Here is a 22350-nt window from a genome sequence, read left to right as displayed (position 1 = left end):
CCCTTTTGTGTGTCCGAATAGCCCAAGTGCACAACATGTTTGGCTCTTGCTAAGAACTTGTTGTCATGCACCATAGTGGTGGCATATCACAGACCAAAAACTCTTACGTGCTCAAGAGAAGGCTTCTGAAGATGTAGGAGTTCATATGTTATTTTGCCTTGCATAATGACAGAAGGGAGTCTGTTTATAATGTAAACAACAGTAGTAATACATTCTCCCCAGTACTTAGTTGGTACATTTGCCCGGAATTCTAGGGCTCTTACTGTATCTAATATATGTCTATGTTTTCTCTGGACTACCCCATTTTGTTGGGGAGTATATGCACAACTACTTTGATGTATAATACCATAGAATTCAAGCAATTCAATGCACTGTTTACTAAAAAACTCTCCTCAATTATCAGTTCTAACAGTCTTAATTGCTATACCAAATTGTGTTCTTAGCATAGAGGAAAACTTTTGTAACACAACAATTACATCACTTTTCAACTGTAGTAAATGCACCTGAGTATACCTAGAATAATCATCCACAACTATTAGAAAGTAGTATTTTCTATCATGTACGGGAAACTTGTATGGTCCCCAAACATCCATGTGCAAAAGTATTAAAGGACTACTACTCCTTGTAACACTTCTAGGGAAAACTAGTCTGCTCTGCTTAGCTAAGGGGAAGACAGAATAATCTCTATTAACATCAAAATCTTTAAGCTATAAAGATTCTATATTTTTCATTGTATTGTCAGAGGTGTGACTTAGTCTTTTATGCCAAAAATTGCCATCTACTTCTGGTTTCTGGACTGTTGCAACTGATGTTTGCCTCAAACCTCTAGAAATGTGCTCATCCTTCACTACATACATGCCTCCCCTTTCCTTACCAATCCTCCTCACCCTGCCACTCCAAAGATCCTGAAATACACAGAAATCAGGATAGAGATGAACAGAGCAACTGAGTTCTTTTGTGAGCTTTGACACAGACAACAAATTGAATTTGAATTCAGGAACATATAGAACATTCTTAATCTCCATGTCCTTAAGAAATGTTGCACTACCAATGTGAGATATATTTGTCTTCTCACCAATAGGTAAATGTACTTGATCTCTACTAGTTTTCAACTCAGTCTTAAAGTGCAATATATCTAGGGAAACAACTATGTGATGAGTCGCACCAGAATCAACTATCCATTGCTTACTAGGAATATCAGTCATTAGTGCAGTAGCAATTCCTGCCATGTTGACTTGTGGAACTGTGGTATCTTTATTCATCATATCCAAGATTTGCCTATATTGATTCTCAGTGAAGAAGTGCCCTCCTGCGTGACCATCATTGTATGCCCATCCTCTAGCCATGTGTGCATGTTCTTCATGCTCAGCATTACCAGTTGCACAATTGGCCACAACCTTCTTTTTGGCATTAAAATCTGCAGGGTAGCCTATTAATTTGTAGCAATTTTCTTTTAAGTGTCCAGTCATCTTGCTGTAGTCACATTTCATGAATGGCTTCTTCCCTTTGTAGCCTTGTCCTCGTCCATCTTGCATAGCAATAGGATCTCTTCTAGTCCCTAAGGCTGAATATGGATTTGATCTCTGGCTTTCATCCTCAATTATCAACGCATAGGTTTGGTTCAAGTTTGGTTCAAATGTCTTCATCAGAATCTGCATTCTTGCCTACTCACAGTTCTCATTCAGACCACTGAGAAACTGAAGCAGCCTTTGACGATGAAGGTGTCCAATATAGTCCTTTGATTTAGCACAATCACAACCTGACGTGGGGATTAAAGCATCATACTCTGACCACCTTTCCTTCAGTCTCGTGAAATAGGAATCAACAGAGTCAGTTACTTGAAAAATCGTTGCAATTTCTCTGTGTAATTGAAAAATTCGAACTCGATTGACCTTGTAAAACCTCTCCTTCAGGTCTTCCTAAACTTGGTGCACATCTGATGCATAAGCTATTCCACTAACGAGGTTCGTTGATACAATGTTCATGATCCATGAGAGTACAATCAAATTGCATGTCTCTCATTCCTCATGTAATTCCTTCTTAAAGGTTTCCTTCTTACATGTACCAGTTACAAACCCTAGCTTTCGCTTAGCTTGAAGAGAAATTCGCATCGTCCTACGCCATAATCTATAAGTTTCAGACCCGGTGAGCTGAATTGGGATCAAAACTGAGCTCGGAGTATCAGAAGGATGCAGAAATAGAGGGTGCGTGTGGTCAATTTTCTCATCTTCCATTACTGAATTTGAGCGAGAATTTGTATCACACAAACACGAAACTACTCAGCTAAGATGCAACCAGTATCGATTGCTCTGATACCATGTGAGTTGAGCTGATTCCAGTCACAACTCAACCTCCATTAATGGAGGTGCAAACGAGTTAGTGAGTTTGGGAAGAGAAGATGAAGATTAGAGAGAGAATAATTGGTGTGGAGCTTTCTAGTATATTGAAGATTGTATTACAAAATCTGATATACATCATATATACACAATTGCTAGACTTCTACTAACTTAATCCCCAATCAATTAATGTCAACTAACTATAACTACCCTAACTAACTGGTGACAACTGGCTAACTTCTTTGCGCAGCTGTCATACTATCTCCTATTATCACAAATCTTGTATGTAGTTACTTGATGTTCCAGCTGGGGAGCCTAGCGATCCAGCATAATTTTCGTCAAGGAAATGCAGTAGCATATATTTTGGCACAAGGGAACCAAGCTAGCAAATTCTAGTACTTTTGTCTATCCAGTTCTACCTTCATATGCCATTACTTGCTTTCGGCTAGTGTATGTAATAGCTTAGCTAGACTTGGTAATCTTTGTATCCTTAGCAGATGCGGATCCATGATTTTAAGATATTGGGTGCCATATTTTTTAAATGTACATTTTATACTGGCCATAAAGTTTGAGTAGGAATATGCTAGTTCAGCTCAGTTTAGTTTGTTTTAAATTTACTCGTTTCGGTTTAATATATATAAGTTTTCTATAGACAAATATGAAGATCATATCAACAAAGAAACATTTTCAATAAAAAGTTATGTATCTGTTCTCAGTAAAACGAGTTAAAACAATATTTCCAATATGAGAGTCACAATCCTAAGGTCCTTCCTCTCAAAAGTGAATTTACACAGGAAATTACATTTTCAATAAGGGAATAACTCCCTTTCTATTACGATAAATTTTCAAAAGTAAAAAGTTATTTCCAGTAAGGAAATCAAATTTAAAATAATTGAATAGAATGAGCCAAAAAAATCAAGAGGTCAAGAACAAAAATAGCATTTTCAATGACAAAAACACCTTGAAGAGCTGTTTGCTTATAAATTGTGATGAAAATTTCATAAGCATTAGCATAAAAAAAACATGATTTTCTAGTTTTTTATTTTTATTTTTTAGATTTACATTGATCTAGTTCTACATTTAGTGTACTTAATTCCAATTTGACGTCAAGGATAATATTTGCATAGATAAGTATTTTGAGATAGTGTACTACTGATGTGAATGCATTGTTCTCATTGTGTTGTATTTCAATCAAGTATCCAAGCTTTGTAGGTTGAATGTAGCACTTACATTGATAAAAAACAACATTACACTCTCCAAGATGCTTTTTTTCTTGTATGATTTATATATAAAACTAGCTTGAAAAACCATAGCGAATCATTTAATGTCATGATATAATAAACCAAAAAAATAAAAAATTAGTTTGACCTCAATTCGGAATCGCCAATGAAACAAAAATTTATTCAAACTTGTAAGAAGGAACTCACAAATTTGAGGTTAAGACCCATGGCATTTATGAAATTCTGAAAATTTCCTATTCGTGTGTTCTTACTCCCAGGTAACACACAAAAGAAATAGAATAGAGAAGGATAAACAAACAAACAAAAAAAGTAAGTAAAGGCAAACGAATAATAAAGTTTAGAGACTCAAAACAGATTCGAACCTTTGGGCCTCACAAAAGGAAATATTTGAGAATCGTATTTTCAGCCAAGGCACCCATCTCTAGTTTTGAGATTGCGGGTGGTAGACTCTAGTATTTAACTTATAATTTAACATACATAACTAAAAAATTTGTCAAGCCATGCTACCCCAACTATAAAGGTGGATCCGCCTCTGCCCGTGTTTGAAGAAAAACAAACATGAAATTTCGTTCCTCAATAAAGTGTTTATATTTTTTTTACCAGGTTTCATTCGATTTATTGTGAATTTTGATGATGGAAAAGCTAGCAAGCTACAACTTTAAAGCATACCTTATTTAGAAGGAGAGCATATTTATTATAGATGTTGAGGTTGAGTAAGGTGCGGATCTTGATGAGTGAAGCAAGTCACGCTAACCTAGCAATATTTTTCAGTAGCAAGCTACGGTATAACGATCCCCTGACCTAAGTTGGGGCGAAAGCTCCAAAATTCAAAATGTTGGTTAGGGTTTCAAATCTTTCTCTAAAAATAACGTAAGCTTTTAAGACAACGCCCTTTGAAGGAACGGGCATAGTGAAATGTAAGTGTGAAAAGATTGGAAGATCTAGTCAAAGAAGATGATAGCCTTGTAGATTCGTTTCCATGGTTCAATTCTTCCTTGTAAAACGCAGTGTGTTCGAATTCTGATTGCTTTTACGCGATAATCGAATTCTGATTGCTTTTACGCGAGAAAGAGGGATTACCCTCTAAGCCTAAGTATTCCTCAATGACGAATAGTATACGAGTACCGTGAGGAAAAGGTGAAAAGAATCCTATTTTGGTGTGTGGGAGGGGGGGGGAGGGAGTACAATAGAGTACCTGAGATCCAATACGAACAATCAGTCGAAGGAGCGAAGCTTAGAGCTTTATTTTATGTAACTCTATTGACGTACCTTTTGCATGATGGGTTAACAAAGAAATAGGAACAATGACTTGAGCCATAGGTGTAGGCGCTTTCAAGAGGGAGAATCGTCTAGTTCTTTCTATTTCGGATAAGTTCTTCCTATTTTATCCGAAATCGATCGATCTAGCCATGAGCAGATTAAAGAAAAATGGTTAAAAATTTAAAATTGGTAAATGACCCTTGGATGCTTTTAGATAATAGTTTTTTCTCTAGAGTCATTTATTTGTGGAAGTTCAAGATATGCAAGTCAAAGATCTGTTCTGTGAATATGGTAGAAGGTGGGATGAAAATATAAAACAAATTCTATCTTGTGATGAAAAGGAAGCAAAAATAATTAGTTTAAGATGGGAGACTGGTTGATTGATTTTGCATTTCACAAAGGAAGGATCTTGTATGGTTAAATCAGGTATCATCTTTTTTACTTTCTCTCAAGATTTGGACTTTCATGGTGACTAAAAGAAGCTTTGTCACTTGAAGTTACCTCCGAAAATTAAGGATTTTACTTGTAGATTAGCTTAAAATATTCTACCTACTAGATTAAATTTAGAGTTAATACCATAAAACTCCCTTAAACTATTACTCTCTCCATTTCAATTTATGTGAACCTATTTCCTTTTTAGTCCGTGCCAAAAAGAATGATCACTTTCCCTATTTGAAAACAATTTACCTTTATGCAATGATTTATAGCCACACAAAATATATGTGCCTCATTTTACACCACAAGTTTAAAAGTCTTCTCTCTTTTCTTAAACTCCGTGCCCAGTCAAATGAGTTCACATAAATTGAAACAGAGGGAGTATATTTTTGTTAGTTTCCTACTTAAACTATTCGGTGTCCCCAAAACCTCTTTGAACTATATTGTCCTTCATATTAAAACCTCATCGTTGCTGACTTGGCATAACGTGGGTAAATGCTCACTTGGAAGTGCGTGGCAACTGAAAAAAGCCATCAAAACGGCCCACCTTACAAAAAATAATGGCTAATAGCCTATCCCTCTTTCAAATTTATTTTTTTTAATAAATATTTTCCTTATTTCAGTTATATCCACCTTTCTTCCTCATTTTTTCACATTCTTCCTTATTTTTTCAAATTTCTCCTTTATTTCTCACCTTCTTCTTTATTTTTTAACATTTTTTCTTCAGTTCTCCATATGAGTTTTCTCTGAAATGATTTATTCTCTTTCTTATTTTAGTCTTCTTTCATGACTTACACATATTGTTGAAAGAATACCAATTTAAATCTTCTTATTAAACTCAACACCTTGTAGAGAATAAAATTGAATCTCTTGAACCTTCTTTATGTAATCTAGAATTAGTAAATGTAATTGTAGGCCAATTGATTTTTATTTGCGAAATTTTATTTTGTGTAATCTTTTTATGTAATATAAGATGACTTTTAAAAAATGCAACACTATATGCCTTTATTTATATTTTTACTGTGCTACAAAGTGAATATAAATTAGAACTTATTCAATTGGAGTCTAGCATAAAGTACAATTACAATAAAGCCTAAAATTAACACAATACATTAGATATTATTTTGGCCAGAACTCCTAAAATTAATCAATCATCCGAGAGTAATACATCATGAGTAAACTATATAATTTTTTTTTGTACAAATCATAAATTAATATAGTTTGGCAGACGCATCTTTAAAAGTCCAACATGAAGTTTTAATCAGGGGCAGATCCACCCTTTAGGATGGGGGTGGTACGACACCCGCTAGATTGATAAAATTATCATATATTTATGTAAAAATATTCTTAAACTAGGTTAAATATTTGATTTTGCCACCACCAATCGCAAACTAGACAAAGGTGCCATGGCTGGTAGACCTTTGTGAGAGCGTTTCTCGTGTGCAAAATTCAAGTTTGAATTTATCTTGAACCTTGTCTAACTTTCTTTTTTTGTTGTGCTTTTTATTTCCTTTGTCCAAGTCATTTCCCTTTTTAGCTACCTCCCAATTTCCTATTTGTCGTTTATTTTTTTTTTTATATGTTTTCCTCTATTCTATTATTTTATCTCTGATCTTTAGCAAAGACACTCAAAAAAGAGCCTCCTATATTTTAAATACTGTGAAATAATAATTTCTCTTAATTCAAATCTTTTAATTTTTTTTTAACAAAATCAAAAAATTTGGGTCTTGATAGAAATTTTGGATTGAGATCAAATTTAATTTTTATAATTTTTTTTATTATTATAACATAAAAATTTATGTTATTCTATGATTGTTAAATACAATTTAACTATCTTTACTATTAAATTATGATGAATATTTCGCAAGTATTACTTAGAAAAATATGAGATTTTTTATTTTAATTTTTGGGATCTTGTAGTTTATCTAATTCTGCATTTACTTATGGTGTATAATTTATCTATTGAAGATATTTTTTTATTTTTCTTATTCTGATGGGTGGAATTTTCTTATTAAAGATGTTATTTTAGTTGTGCAAATTTACTTTTAGCATACAAAAAAAGATGCAGTTCCCTAGTAAAAATATTGATTTTACTTGTATTGTTAATAATAAAGGTGTGAATCCTTCTTTAAAATGCTAATTATATTTGCTTTTTGATATCTAAGATGTAATTTTTGTACAACAACACCAACATACCCAGTGAAATCTCACAAGTATATTCTGGAAAAGAGATGTAATTTTCTAATTTTAAATAAAAAATGCCTATTAATTGCCTGAATAAACTAATAAATAAATAAATTGGACAAACGTTCCGAACAAACTCTATATTAGTTATTTTAAGGTGTACATTAAAAAAATTGTGGCTCCCGTCACCTTCAAATCCTAAATCCGCCTCTGGATTTAATATATAGGGGAATATAGTTCAGGGGTTTTTGGGGATATCAGATAGTTTAAGTAGGTAACTGACAAAAAAATGATGGTTTAGACGGGTTTTAGGTTGAGTTAAATAGCCACGTGAAGTGCTACATGGCAAGTTTTTTCGATAATTAGGAGCGTGCACTAGACACACCTCTAAGAATGCAATTGTGAGATTTTAATACGAAGGACAATATAGTTCAAGCGGATTTGGGGGACGCCGAATAGTTTAAGTAAGAAATTGACAAAAACATAATAGTTTAGGGGGATTTTAGGATATTTAACTCTTAAATTTACTAGCTAGAGGTATTAATTATTATTTTTGTGGCTCGAAGAAAAATAGTGAACATATATTCCTTGATTGCGAGAAGGCGAGAGAAGCCCGGATTGCATGGTAGTATAAACTGGATGTAGAAGGCATTAGCATAAGAGTTTCTTAGAGGTGTTGTTAATGACTCAAATTCTTTGAAGGCTAGCGGACATGTATAGTCTTTTGGAAAATTTTGACCATGAGGAACGAATTTGTGTGGAATGGTAAAGTTCTTCCCCCTACTTATGTGCTATCTGAAGCTTTGAAATCTTTAAACGATGAATGAAAAGCGATTGAAAAGTCTAGTGAGTACTTCCACTAGATACAACTGTCTTCCTTATTTCAGACTATAGTGGAGAGGAGTTGTGCGTGATTTAGGTTAGTTTGTAGATGCAACGTCTTCGATTTTTTGAGGTTGTATTAATGTTACGCATGCTGAAATTATGAGTTTATTTGCTCTGATTTAGATTTAGAGGCAAGCAAATCTAGTTGCTCATTATTTGATAAAAGAGTCTAAAAATTATGCTAGTCCTTTTTATTGAGAGTATATTCCTAATTTTATCGTAAACTTGGTTAGTTGGTGATTCAGCCTGGCAAAAATGAGTTAAAAAGAAAGTTAATGTCAGTGGTATTGGAATGGAGTTTTGCTTCATTTAGACCTGTTTTCCGCGCGCATTAACTCCTCATTAATTAAACTAATATATATGTTGGTATTTGGAATCCAATGCGGCATTAATTAATGTTGCCTTCCTAAATCTTAGCCCCTACTACAGATCCTCCTTCTTGCCCCCCCCTCCCCCCTCTCTCTCTCTCTCTCTCTCTCTCTCTCTCTCACACACACACACACACGCAACATAGTACCGCAAGTAGTTGCAGTTACAGCACTTGACATCATACTAACACTATACCTTTGTCCCAATTCATTTCAAGTCCCAAACTTAAACAATCTCAAATATCCAACTTCCAAAATCTTTTTTTTTCTTGCTGGATAAAGTAAAGATTTGCCTAAGTTTTGAGTTGGGTGAGTTCAAGAACCAGTTCAATTAACATAAAGATTGAATCTTTAACTGTTATTTTTACTGAACAGTGTAATGTCTGTGTTTTTAATGGCAGAATGGAGACCCGGATTGATGATTATGAAGTGATAGAACAGTTGGAAAGAAGAGCTTTTGGAACTGCATTTCTTGTTCTCCATCGAACTGATAAGAAGAAGTAAGCAAATAGTACTAATTTATTTCCTTATATTACTTGTTTTTGTCTGAAAGAGAATTTTTTGGTTTACTTCCAGTTATATATTCTAGTTTGCCAGCTGTTGCAGCTTTAGTTTGAGAAGTCTGACTAAATTATTCTGTATTAGCACTTTTGGGAATTTATTGAAACTTTTAGAAGCTAGTTTGATGTTGGTTTGCTCTCTTGAATTTCACATTAAGGAGTGTGATTTCAGCGTAATGCATAGCTTTGTCCTGTCTTGATGAAGTGTATTCTTATTTAAGAAAAGAAAATAGAGGAAAACTTGTACTGTGCTGATAATCTTCTCTTTACTTTGATGTAAAGAGAAGTAAAGTAAATCCAATCTTATGGAGTTCTTATTTTCCTTTTCCTTGTAGGTATGTTCTGAAGAAAATACCATTAGCAAAACAGACAGAAAAATCCAAGCGTGCTGCAAATCTGGAGGTCATTTCAAGTGCTTCTCTGAATTTTCTTGTCTGAAAAAAATAGTATTTTGATTATTTGGGAACCAATAATATTTTGGTCATTATTCTTCGAAGTTGCTGAACTTTAAGTTGGTTAGTCACAAACTTCGGCCAACAATGAAATGCATGGGGGTGTCATATCTATGACATAATCCAGTTCACACCAACAATATAGTCTTAGGTTGTCTAATTGAATAGCTTTCTTTCTAGTTTCGTTAGCGAGCTACATTGTATGAGGTGTTCCGTCATAAGTAGTTTGACATACTGATTGTTATTGATGTACATCTTATTATGTCTCTCTTTTGGCATTTTCTTAATGGCCTATTGGTACCGAAATTCAATGGTTGGATATTTGTATTCACATTTCTTACAATCAGCCCCGCTAATGTCCTCTCCAGCCATCCATTATGTGATTCCTCAAGCTAATTTGTTTTCTACTCCAGTTGCTTCTAACATGAGATGATGTTATGCAAACAATAGCAGTTGAATTTGCATGTGAGTCTTCTTGTCCAAATATCCTGGATCGTCATTCTCGTACCACATCATGCTTCCTTTACTATTAACATTTTCCTGACCTACTGTTGTCGTGCATTTGAAGGGGGTTGTCTTCCATGCGAAACTTTCTTTCTTCGAGGAGTTTTGCTTAATAGTTAAATCGTGGGATAAGATCATGAATGTTTAGCATGCTGGACTGGGTAAGGAGTGATCTTCCTGAATACGTTCGGGAGTGGAGCATCATATGACTTCTATTATTGGAAACCTAACCTATAAATGGTAAAGTAGATATGAAACACCATTTATTGACATGTTCTCCGCATAAGGGCCAGTTTGCACCCGATGAGCAATATAGGTCCCAAGTGTATTAACACAAGGTTTGCATTCGAAGGATAAATCTTTTGGAGGATGAGCTACATCATATTTAAAGTAGAATTTTTTGCTCTAGAAGTAAAGATGGAAATTTCATGCTTGTAGATGGAGAAGAAAGGATGAAAACTAGTGTGAGATATCTATGTGGGACCAATCCAAACCAAAATCTTAGATTGAAGCTATCTCTGTTGACCTTAAAAAACAGAAACTTATATTGTAATTGTAAACTCTCACTTATCTGTAGAGCTCATAGTGGATGGCTAGAAACTCTATATTTATTTTACCATGTTAACCGCATTTCAAACTTCATATGATATGAGTCCAGACTTTTAAAGCACTTTGCACCTTAGATTTTCCCTAGAAGCGGATAATGTGGTCGCAAAGCACTATACATATCTCTATCAAATATTCACTTTGACGAATAGGCAGTATGGACTATGGACACTCTTAGGCTCTTAGGGGTCATTGGTCGGGAAACAAGTTATCCTAAGATTAGTTATCCCGGGATTGTTATCCCACCATCCCATGGGGATAAAAATAACACTACAATAGTTATACCGCAATTTTTCAAACGTGGGATAAACTCATCTCAAATTTAATCCCAGGATTAATTATCCCTTATCAATCGTACCAAACGAGCTCTTAGTTACTTCAGTCTTACTTTTGAATCCAAGCGCATTTAAATACAAAATCTTCAGCTCATCATATAATTTACTATATCAAAAGTTTAACTTGGAGGCATGATATGCTTGGAAATATTCTTCTATCTGATGATAGACAGTTATTTTTCTGTTGCAGATGAATTTGATAGCTAAACTAAGCCATCCATATATTTTGGAGTACAAAGATGCTTGGATTGAAAAGGTATCATATTATCCAGTTTTGCGGTTATAGGATCTGAAAGTGCAAAAAGTATCCTTTCTTAGGAGCAATTATTTGTACTTAAGCTGCGCTGTTCAAGAAAAGCTTGACTTTCTTTTTCTTTCAGGGGAGCTGTATATGCATCGTTACCAATTATTGTGAAGATGGAAACATGTGAGTGGTTATCCCTGATTTTGAACCTTTCTAGATGCGTACCCCGTCCTCTCCATTTTATAGTGCGAGATAAGAATAAAGTACACAAGAATCCACCAAATGAGGGAAGCAAAAACAATGCTTAAGTAAATTCTTCGTCACAGACAAGGTCTATATTTTTCTTGTACAATATGGTTAACCTGTGTTTGTAGACAGGGGCGGATGCACGCTTAACGAAGTGGTGTCACGCGACACCACTTCGTCGGAAAATTTTACTTAAGGAAACGAATAAGTAGGAAAAAATGATACCACTTGACGTAAAGTGTGTCTTGGCGCATTGGTTATGTGCTTGATTTTGCTCAAAGAGGTCAAAGGTTCAAACCTCAACTAGGACATTTTCTTTTGCAAATATTTGAAAGAGCCTTTGTGGTTAAAAATTGTGATTAAAGTATAATTGACAAGAGTGGGTTGCTCTAGTGGTGAGCACCCTCCACTTCCAACCAAAAGGTTGTGAGTTCGAGTCACCCCAAGAGCAAGGTGGGGAGTTTCTGGAGGGAGGGAGCCGAGGGTCTATCGGAAACAGTCTCTCTACCCTAGGGTAGAGTTAAGATCTGCGTACACACTACCCTCCCCAGATCCCACTAGTGGGATTATACTGGGTTATTGTTGTTGTAGTTGTATAATTGAACTCAGGACATGTTCTAACTTAAGACTCAACAAAACCAATAGACTAAGGCTATTTCTTGTCTAGAAGTACGATAATCAAAGTTATATTCCAGTTCTTCTATAAATTTTGACACCGCTTACAAAATTCCTGCGTACGCCCCTGTTTGTAGAGGTGACCTTTTCTCCAAGCATTTGTGGCTGCTTCCAGCCTCTGCTGTATGCAATTTCAAGTATCTGGAGAATGAAAGACAGGCTTCACAAATACTCCATACCAAGAAGAATGGAAGGATCAGAGTACGAGGAGGCAACACATCTAATTATAGTGAATTAAATATTTTAAAATAAATTGTACATATTTAGGAATTACAGAAATGTACTTATATGTATAGATATTAAAGTAAACATATTTTTAAAATGCTGACAAATTTGCCTTTAAAGAATTAATGGTTTGACTCTCCGCCCCCATGGAGGACAAGATGCAGGAGTGTAGGCTGAGATAATTCGGGCACGTGCATAGGAAGAGTACGGATGCTCCTGTTAGGAGGTGTGAGAGGTTGGCGGTGGCGGGGCCGAGAACGGGTAGAGGAAGGCCGAAGAAGTATTGGGGAGAGGTGATTAGGCAGGATATGGCGCTACTTCAGCTCACTGAGGACATGACCCATGATAGAAGGGTGTGGAGGTCGAAAATTAGGGTAGTTGGCTAGTAGGTAGTCGAGAGTTCCCCGTTCCTTTTTAGTAGTATTAGTAGCTCCCTTGTTTTTTTTCGTATTCTTTGACCCCTAGTATTTGCTTATTGTTTCGTTCGCTCTGTGTATCATATTTTCTAGTTTGTTAGTATTTGATACTACTTTTTCTTTTACTTGTTATTTTGTTGTTGTTGTTGTTGTTATTGTTGTTACTGTAGTTGTCTTTTTCCCCTTTTCCTTATCGTCCTTTGTCCCCCTATTCTTTCTTTCTTCTTCCTCTTTCTTCTTCGTCTTCTTCTTCCTTTCTCTCTTTTCACCTTTTCTTGAGCCGAGGGTCTATCGAAAACAACCACTCTACCTCGCCAAGTAGGGGTAAGGTTTGCGTACACACTACCCTTCCCAAACCCCACTTGTGAGATTATACTGGGTATGTTGTTGTTGTACTCTCCAAATAGTAATGGTGTCATTAAAATAGGATACAAGGAGTATTGAAGTTGAAAACAAGAGATGAATAGGATAATTATAGAGCTTCTTTTTGGTGTAATCTAAGGATGGTGGCAATTTTTTTTCCGGTTTTCAGAGCAGAAATCTTAAGGAAGTCTAGAGGAGCACTTTTTCCTGAAGAGGTAGTTAGATGCAATTTCAATACCTATGAAGTTTCTCTGCGCCTTCCTAGTAGCTTAAATCATAGCATGCGTTTGTTTTGTTGTGTTTTCCGTTCCTCTGTAGAAACTTTGCAAATGGCTGACTCAGCTATTATTAGCTTTGGAGCATCTGCATTCCAACCGCGTTCATCATAGAGACCTTAAGGTAAAGATGTGCTGTAATCACTGAAATAGAAAAACTTTCTTAGTATGACATATTTTAACATGAGCTACTTTGCATTCAGCTATGTAACATATTCATCACAAAGGACAATGACATCCGGTTAGGTAAGCATGCCAGACCAAGTGCTTGATTGGGGTGTGTTTTCTCCTTTATTACCCATAATCAAATTCACTTCATTTTCACAGGTGGTTTTGGGTTAGCAAAATTGATAGATGCAGAAGGCTTTGCTTCCTCGGTATGAGTTTCTGTAGTGCAAAAACGCACCTTCTTATTTACGGGCAACCAACTATTATCACCTAAACAAATAATTCAATATAAAATCTATTTAGCAAGAGAGAAATTCCTTCTCCCTTGACTGCTGAGAAAACCAATTAGTTTTTTTTTTCAGTTACAAAAATCATCTTGTAAGGATAAAATACTGTGGTAAACATATTATAAAGCGCTCACCCCACCCCACCCCACCCCACCAAGCTTAGTACATTTGAGAAAAACATGCTGAGTTGTACATCTAATCCTTAATTTCCGAACAAATTTGATGCAATTTCCTTGGCTGAAAACAGGCTGCTGGCACTTCAAGCAACATGTGCCCTGAGCTCCTTGCCGGTATGCCCTATGGCTACAAATCTGATATATGGTCGCTTGGTAAGAAAGTTGACGGAGTAATTTATTTCCTGCTCTTCGCATCATGTCCCTAATACAGGAATAACGTTTTAACGTGATTCTAGGATGCTGCATGTTTGAGATTGCCGCACATCAACCACCATTTAGAGCTCCTGTAAGTTGATCTTTCTGCTATCTGAACTTCATAAACAGTACCTTGGAAAATTATCCTTATTACCGATAAAAGAAAAAAAGAAATTCTTTATCATGATATTTTCTATATGATGTGCTGACGAGATATGGATTCAACAGGACAAGATTGGACTTATCAACAAAATAAACCGGGGTTCTTTGTCACCACTTCCGATTATATACTCCTCCACCTTGTAAGTATCTTCTGTTTCTGTACCAGCCTTAACAAGTGTTTCTTATTTCCTACTAGCATTGCAACTTCTCATCACGCCACAAATAAAACAAATCAGTCAATTGAAAAAACAGATTCAATGCTTGCAGGAAACAGATAATAAAGAGCATGCTAAGGAAAAATTCAGAACACAGACCTACGGTGAGTGCAAGCGGCATGTGTTCAAATGTTATTAAATAGAGATTCATCATTCATCCTGATATCTTTTTCACCTCAAACTTATAGGCTGCCGAGTTGTTAAGGCATCAACATTTGCAACCATACCTCCTCTTGTGTCACAACCCTTCATCTGCGTATCTTCCAGTGAAGTCCCCAAGCAGCACAAAAGAGAAAGCAAGACCATCACCTGGAAAATCTAGCAGTCCTAGAGACAGCAGAGACAGACAGTTGAAGCTAAAAGAGAAGAGACCTGTCCTTTACTTTGATGAAAGTGATAACATAAAGCCGAGAAACTTATCAGACAATTATAATACGTTCAAAGCCAAACTTGAGACTAAGAGAGTTGATCCAACAAGCTACTCAGTTAGGATCTCTCAGGATAGTGAGGATTCTAAAAGTGGGGAGACTAGTCAGGTAGCTATTTGCTATGGAGATGATCAAACTGAGAGACTCTGGCAAATGGGAAGTACGACTACACCAAACTCTTCAAGTTCAAGGGCAAAAACATGGTCCGAGGAACTAGAGCATGCTTCTCCTGAGCATGTTAAACAATTTGAAGAGTGTGATAGGGAAAGTTGTGAAACAAAAGAGCTTGAGGTGTTGAGCAGTCCAGCGGACAATGAGGAAGCTGAGACAAATGTAGTGGATAGTATCTCCGGAAAGCCTAGCGGAATGACATTGTCTAGTGAAATCTGCAGCGTTAAAACACGGTGCTTTGATGAAGAAAGCACTTCATCAAATTCGCAGCCGGCAAAACCAGATTCCGTGGCAGAACCAAGGTGCTATGCCACTGATACTGAAAATGGTAGTGAGAGTAGAGAAGTTGCTAATGACTGCATGTCAACTGAAAGCAATGGTTCACTTGTACATAAAGATGAGCTAGAAAAGAAAGCAACAATGGTTAATGACACGAAACAGGCTAGGAAATATGCTCTTCAAGCACTGGATAATAAGGTTTCACAGCTCAAGTCACTAGCCGCATTAGCTGGTAGCGAGCGCAAAGATGATTGGGGGAATCTCACTCAACAAAGAGCTGAAGCTTTAGAGTCTCTTTTGGAGGTTTGTGCACGACTTCTTAAGCAGGAAAAAATCGATGAGCTTGCAGGTGTGCTGAAACCATTTGGGGATGACGGAATGTCGTCTAGAGAGACAGCAATCTGGTTGACAAAAAGCCTCATGACTGCACAAAAGTTGGCCAAGGAATCGTGATGTTGCACAGAAGCTTTTCCATAACGGTGATATCACTGTTCGAAAGTGATTTGTGTTCTTTCCATGGTGGACACAGAAACGTGTTTCGTAAGTGTTTGATCCCCTGCTAAATGATTACTTAAGGAAACATACTTGGATAGCTGTAAATCAGCAAGTCTTGTTGGACAAAATTATAGCTAGAGACTCAATGTTTCTTTGATATTTACGACTCTTATACTGTTTGGTTTTACACTATTAATGAAGTAAAGGGTTCATAGGAGCTCCAGAAGTGCGTACCAACCTTATTGCATGCCGAACAGAGAAATGTCATAGATTTCTTTAGCCTCTTAGATATGCTTGTGTTTGTCGTCTTATTTGTTATAACAGTTCTTTATAATATTGGACTGAGAGGGGCTTAAGTGAGGTGACATAAACAATGAATTTTTTTTAATTTATATAGCTTACCAGAATTGTTTGGGATTGAAGTTTAGTTGTTATTGTTCTTTCTGAAAATGTTTTCGTGGGAGCAAAAGACGTGAGGAAAAAGTTGTTGCCCCCAAATTCGATCTCTGTGAATAGGGACCTTTCCAAACTATTACCAAGCTCAAGATTGTAAACGACTAAAGTCTTGATTGGGAATATCTTATAATTGATAACCTATAAAGATGGTTGGAAGTGAAATCAGTGAATTGGGAATATAAAGTGTGGCCAACGTGCCAATAGTGAAAGGTATACTTGTGGCCAATGGTGCCGATGTAATGAAATAATGTGAGAAAGATTATGAAATGAGCTTTGACTCAACTATTCCAAAAATTTACTTCGACAATATAATCGGCTAAAAGTTTATGAACTCAAGTGATGCCCATATGTGGTTGTTTTAGCTAATGCTATGCTTTGTAAGTGACTTTCAATGTGCTTTGCATTCTTACATATTCGTGAGGGAAAATTGTGTATGATTTTAATTTGTACTTCGATTGCCAATCATTTTACTCCATTTATTGGAAAGAAATCGATTATGTTTAAAGCCTTCATACTAATGAACTTAAAGTTGTGATTTCCGGAATATTCTACTTGTTGATAATTATGATGATGATCTATGAAAGGGAAGAAATGAAAGTGTGGAATATAAAATACGGCCATTGCGCCATGAATAAAGAATCATATGTATGGCCAAGAGAGCCAATGAAATAATAATGTTGTAAGTGGTTGAAAGGTTATGAGATGTACGTATTTGTACTTTTGTTTCCAATGTGTTATGAAACCCTATGGACAGTCTCGCATAGGTATATTGTGTTATGATGAAATCATGTGGATGGTCTATGAACGCATAGGTACATTATGATATGAAATCATGTGGACGGTCTATGAACGCATAGGTACCTTATGTTATGAGAACCTATGGACGGTCTATGAAACGCATAGGTATATTGTGTTATGAAAATCTGTGGACGGTCTATGAAACGCATAGGTACATTTTGTTATGAAGTACATTGTGTTATGAAATCCATTGTGATATGAAATCCTGTGGACGGTCTATGAAACGCATAAGTGCATTGTGTATAAGAGGTAGAGATGTACGGTGTGAATAAACACTATGGACGGTCTATGAAACGCATAAGTGTATAATATGATATGTGAACACTAAGGACGGTCTAATGAGACACATTATTAATGCAGACAATAGGTGCCCCTTTTTTTTAGTGTCCTTGTTTGTACAGGTTGTTTCAATTACATTATATTATGTGTTTCACGTATAGATCATATGGGCATTCTATTTTGAAAGAGGATTTCTAGCTATACATATTAGTGCTATTCGACAGTACTAACGTCCCTTTTGCGGGGGGCGCTGTATCTTTAATGGATGCAGGTGGTTCTACAGCAGGTGGCATTGATCAGTGATAGCAGTACACTCTTTTCAACCGATTTGGTGAGCCCCATTTCATTTTGGGATCATGTATCTTTTGTTTCTCATGTACTTTATGGTTGAGGTATAGCCGGGGCCTTGTTGCCGGCATTTTCATATTACTCTTCAGTTGTACTTAGAGGCTCCGTAGACAGGTTGTGGGTGGTATTTGATGTTGAAATTGAATTAGAACTGTTGGTATTTGGCAACATGTTTTTCATTAAATCTATAAACACGTACTATTTTGAAAATATTGAATGATGTTGTTAATGGGAATGAAATCTCTTTAGTATTTGATTAACGGAGTACATCTCCTCTTTATTCACGAATAAATTTGGGTAGAAGGAATCTAACAGGCTTGCTCGGTCAGGTTCACTCGGTTAAGCGCCGGTCGCGCTCCTCGATTTTGGGGCGTGAAAAATTTGGTATCAAAGCCTAAGGTTTTAAAGTGTCCTAGGATGTCTTGGAGCCGTGTCTAGTAGAGTCCTTACTATCGGTGTGTTGTCGACCACATCTATAATTAGGATGCTACATGGGCATTTAGGAATAATACCCTTCTTTCATGTCCTTGATCGTGCGATAAAGCTGATTGTAAGATTGTTCCTCCGTTAACTGGTGCTTTACTCTATCTCTCAGTATATGGCGCCTAAGAAGAATGCAAGAACTGGCCAAAGGGCCAATGTCACCCCAGGAGTGGCAGTTGATCATATAATTGATGATGCGGGTGAGCACCCAAGGAGTGAGGATATTCCTCCAGTTACTACACTGCCTGATTCTACTATAACTGATCAGACTGCACCTGTCCCTACACCTACTGAGGGTGCAACGGTCCCTCCGACTGGTATTCCAGTTCCACATCCAGCTCCAGCTTTCGATTCTGGTATTTTTGATGTTGATGTTAGGGGAGCCATACAGATGTTGGCACATATAGTGGCTTCTCAGGCCCAGAGATCGAGTGTTGGGCCTACTTCTTCTAGTCAGCCAGGGGATTCTACTAGTTCCAAGGTGAACGGGTTTCTCTAGTTGGATCCTCCAGTGTTCACGGGTACTAACCCAGAGGAAGATCCCTAGCATTTCATTGATGAGATGCACAAGACTCTCAAAGTTATGCGTGCTACTGAAACAGAGGCAGTGGAATTGGCCTCCTACCGCCTGAAAGAGCTGGCGTATTCTTGGTTTGAACTATGGGAGGAGTCCCATGAAGAAGAGAGTCCTCCTGCAAAGTGGAGTAAGTTTACTGATGCTTTCATTGACCACTTCTTGCCGGCTGAAACTAAGGCGGCTCGTGCTGCTGAGTTTGAGAGCCTGAGGCAAGGTAGCGTGAGTGTATGGGAGTACCATGTGAAATTCACGCTCCTGTCCAAGTATGCTATTTACATGTTGCCCACTATGGAGGCTAGAGTGCGCCGGTTTGTGCAAGGACTTAGTCCATTGGTAATTAATGAGGCCGCTATGGCTGCCTTGAATTCTGATATGAATTATGGAAAATGGTGGCGTTTGCTCAAGGTACGGAGGATCGAAAGTAAAAAATAAAGAGAGCTAGATAATAACAAAAAGACCCGATCCACAGGCAATCTTAGTGGCTCTTACAGTGGGGGTAATGGTGGAAAGGTATTACATATGAGAGTGTCATCGAGACCCGCGCAGTCAATTGCTCAGTCTTCAGCTAGAGCACTACCATCAGGGCGTGATCAACAGCGGTGGGGCCATAGTAACCAAGGCAAACATGGGTCTAATCAGTAGGTCCAGTCGAATGGGGATTCTCACATTCATAAATGTGTTGAAAATTAGGTCAAATGTAGTTGCGATTTTCTCCCATTATACTTGAAATTTGTTGCACCCTGTGCATCCCAAGGTGATATATAATGAATATGAGACTTTTTAATCATGATTTAAATGAGTGTAAAGTCATAATAGGACTATATATGATGTTAGGATAAAAAATATAATGTTTGGGCGAAATCGGATTTAAGTTGCGGAAAATCCGGCTAAGGATTTGCCTTGTAATGAAGCTTTTTGAGAAATATATTTCGTGTGTTATAAGAGGTCTTTTTGGGACATATTATACCAAATTGAATTTCTTTGAATATAGCTTCCAACACTCTTAACCGTTTATTCATACAACGTCCGGATAAAAAGATATGAGCGTCTGAAGAAGGGCCAATGCTAGGGTGCCAAGCTAGCATCTCTTTGACTTTTCAAAAATTGATATATAAAGTTTTTAAGTCGTCTTTCTCTTCATTTTTCATAGAACACGAACAGAGAACCCCCATAAACTATCCTTAAGTTCTCTACAAGGATTTCAGAGAAGATTAACATCCAGGGTACAAAATCAAGAAGCGATAACATTAGAACGATCCCTACGACATAAGTATCGTTATAACTCCTCTCTCTTTCTTTGTAGTTTGAGTTTTGGAAGGTACTTCATAGTTAATAAAAATGCCTACTTTCTGTATTTAAGCTTTTAAATATCAAGAAAAGTTGATAAATTTATTTTCTAATAGTTAGAACTCACGGGACGGTGATCGGAAGTCGTGAGTTCGATTTATTCCACTTTTGGCGGACTGCTTTGTATTCCACTCGTGTTGGCCTCTTGTACTGCTGATTTATGGAGTTTTGAAGGATAAAAGGGTGTGGAGAAATGCCACATGTGGTAGGGTAGTGGGCTGGTCGCTCGTCGTTGTAGTTTTAGGCTATTTGATAACTTGTTGATTGAGTGTATTATGGTATATTTGGGGTTTTTATTGTATTAAAAGTCCCGAATTGTAGTTAGGTTTTTTTGAGTTGCTGATTGTATTATGTTGTTGTCTCGCCTATAGTAGGCTTGAGGGAGCAGTAAAATCAGGGGAAATGCTGCCCTTTTTTTGTTAAACATTAAGTTACTTTCGTTATATAAATGAGAGAGTCATTCGTAACTTGACAATAGCTTCACTGTTGTTGTTGTAGATTAAGGTATAGTGAGCTAAGTTTAGAATTGTTATAGGACAGATTTCTATAAGGTATGTTAAGTCTATCCCTTCTTCCCTTTTGGCATGATCCATATGATACAAATGAAACGAGCAAACGCGGAACTTTCATAAATGACTCGATTCTTAGAAGTACTAAGGGTGCCTATGTTCTTGATTCCCCATGTGTCCTATTATTATATCGTCTGTTCATGGGTCTCAGAAAATTCGTAAGTTGATAAAGTTTATTTCATGATATTAACCGAAGGCATATTTATCTTATCACATTCTGAGAGATCTTATCGACTTACTTCATTATGCATTGCATTCATTTATATATGTACATTGACTCATGACCAGATGGCGTTATGTACGCGTATATTATATGTACATGGGGTATGGGAAAAGGTTACGACATTATATACGTACCACCACCTGATAAGCTGGTATACGTTGATGATCTTGCCCACAGAGGCCGAGATTATATGATAAGATGCCCTCAGAGGCTTGATGATGTTATGTACGCATATACCTATGCATGGCATGACATTTATATGCATATGCATGACATTATAAATGTTTCATGATTCACAGAGTTATTCAGACTTACATGTGAGTTCTTTACTGCATGGTTCTTTCATGTCTTTTATATATTATTTTTCATGCCTTACATACTCGGTACTTTATTTGTACTGACGTCCCTTTTGCCTGGGGATGCTGCGTTTCATGCCCGCAGGTCCTAATAGACAGGTTGACAGCCGTCCTAGTTGGCTATCAGCTCAGCGGAAGGTGTCGGTGTACTCCACTTTCTCCATAGTTACCTATTTGGTCAATATGCTTTGGACATGTATAGATTGGTATGGCGGGGCCATGTCCTGGCATTTATGATGTTTATGTACTCATAGAGGCTTCTAGACATATGTCATGTATATGGATGATAGTATGCCCTTGTCGGCCTATCTTTTGACTGTACAAATGATTGTGACGATCTTATAGGCCCATATGTCACATGTATAAGTTTGTGTTCCATGTTGGGTCATCCTAATGTCGAGTATTCTCTTATGTTTAATTCTAGTTATTTCATGACGACCTTCGGTTTGGGTCGTGACAGAGTGCTTGGTGCCAAGTCAATACCAAAATAAAAGTCCTTATCAGGTGACATGCCCAGTAGGTCTGCATGGAAAACATTTAGAAACTCTCTCACCACGGGGACTGAATCAATAGTGGGAGTATTAACACTCACATTTCTCATAAAGCCTAAGTATACCAAGCATCTCTTCTTAACCATCCGTTGAGTCTTTAGAAAATACACCACCCTACTAGGAATATGACCCAAGGAACCTCTCCACTCCAACCTCGGCAACCCTAGCATAGCCAAT

General features: G+C 36.8%; 3 protein-coding genes across 4 annotated transcripts; 2 read left to right on the top strand and 1 right to left on the bottom strand.

The window, feature by feature from the left end:
* Positions 1-1664: 1664 nt before the first annotated feature.
* On the bottom strand, positions 1665-2234 carry LOC138904273 (uncharacterized). Its single transcript, XM_070192776.1, has 2 exons — positions 2077-2234; positions 1665-1860 (listed from the first exon to the last, which is right to left on the bottom strand). Exons 1-2 carry the CDS (start codon positions 2232-2234, stop codon positions 1665-1667), a joined length of 354 nt encoding a protein of 117 aa, XP_070048877.1.
* A 5834-nt stretch (positions 2235-8068) lies between these two features.
* Positions 8069-16608, top strand: LOC104118864 (serine/threonine-protein kinase Nek6-like). 2 transcript variants are annotated; one of them, XM_009630242.4, is made up of 14 exons: positions 8069-8221; positions 9111-9209; positions 9605-9671; positions 11357-11422; positions 11547-11593; positions 13505-13550; positions 13654-13734; positions 13814-13856; positions 13938-13987; positions 14313-14394; positions 14478-14527; positions 14665-14738; positions 14866-14917; positions 15002-16608. In XM_009630242.4, the coding sequence occupies exons 2-14, from the start codon at positions 9112-9114 to the stop codon at positions 16142-16144; spliced, it is 1899 nt and encodes a 632-aa protein (XP_009628537.1). In that variant the 5' UTR covers positions 8069-8221; position 9111; the 3' UTR covers positions 16145-16608. The 2 variants fall into 2 exon arrangements, with proteins under 2 accessions (XP_009628537.1, XP_009628536.1); XM_009630241.4 differs by lacking the exon at positions 8069-8221 and adding an exon at positions 8729-9018.
* Positions 16609-18665: 2057 nt separating this feature from the next.
* On the top strand, positions 18666-19769 carry LOC138904272 (uncharacterized). The gene is made up of 3 exons (XM_070192775.1): positions 18666-18750; positions 19153-19532; positions 19638-19769. The coding sequence occupies exons 1-3, from the start codon at positions 18666-18668 to the stop codon at positions 19767-19769; spliced, it is 597 nt and encodes a 198-aa protein (XP_070048876.1).
* The last annotated feature ends 2581 nt before the right edge of the window (positions 19770-22350 follow it).

Source organism: Nicotiana tomentosiformis, chromosome 2 (genome assembly GCF_000390325.3).
Source record: "Nicotiana tomentosiformis chromosome 2, ASM39032v3, whole genome shotgun sequence".
In the NCBI taxonomy this organism is placed as follows: Eukaryota; Viridiplantae; Streptophyta; class Magnoliopsida; order Solanales; family Solanaceae; genus Nicotiana; species Nicotiana tomentosiformis.
This window is presented reverse-complemented; position numbering and strand designations above follow the sequence as displayed.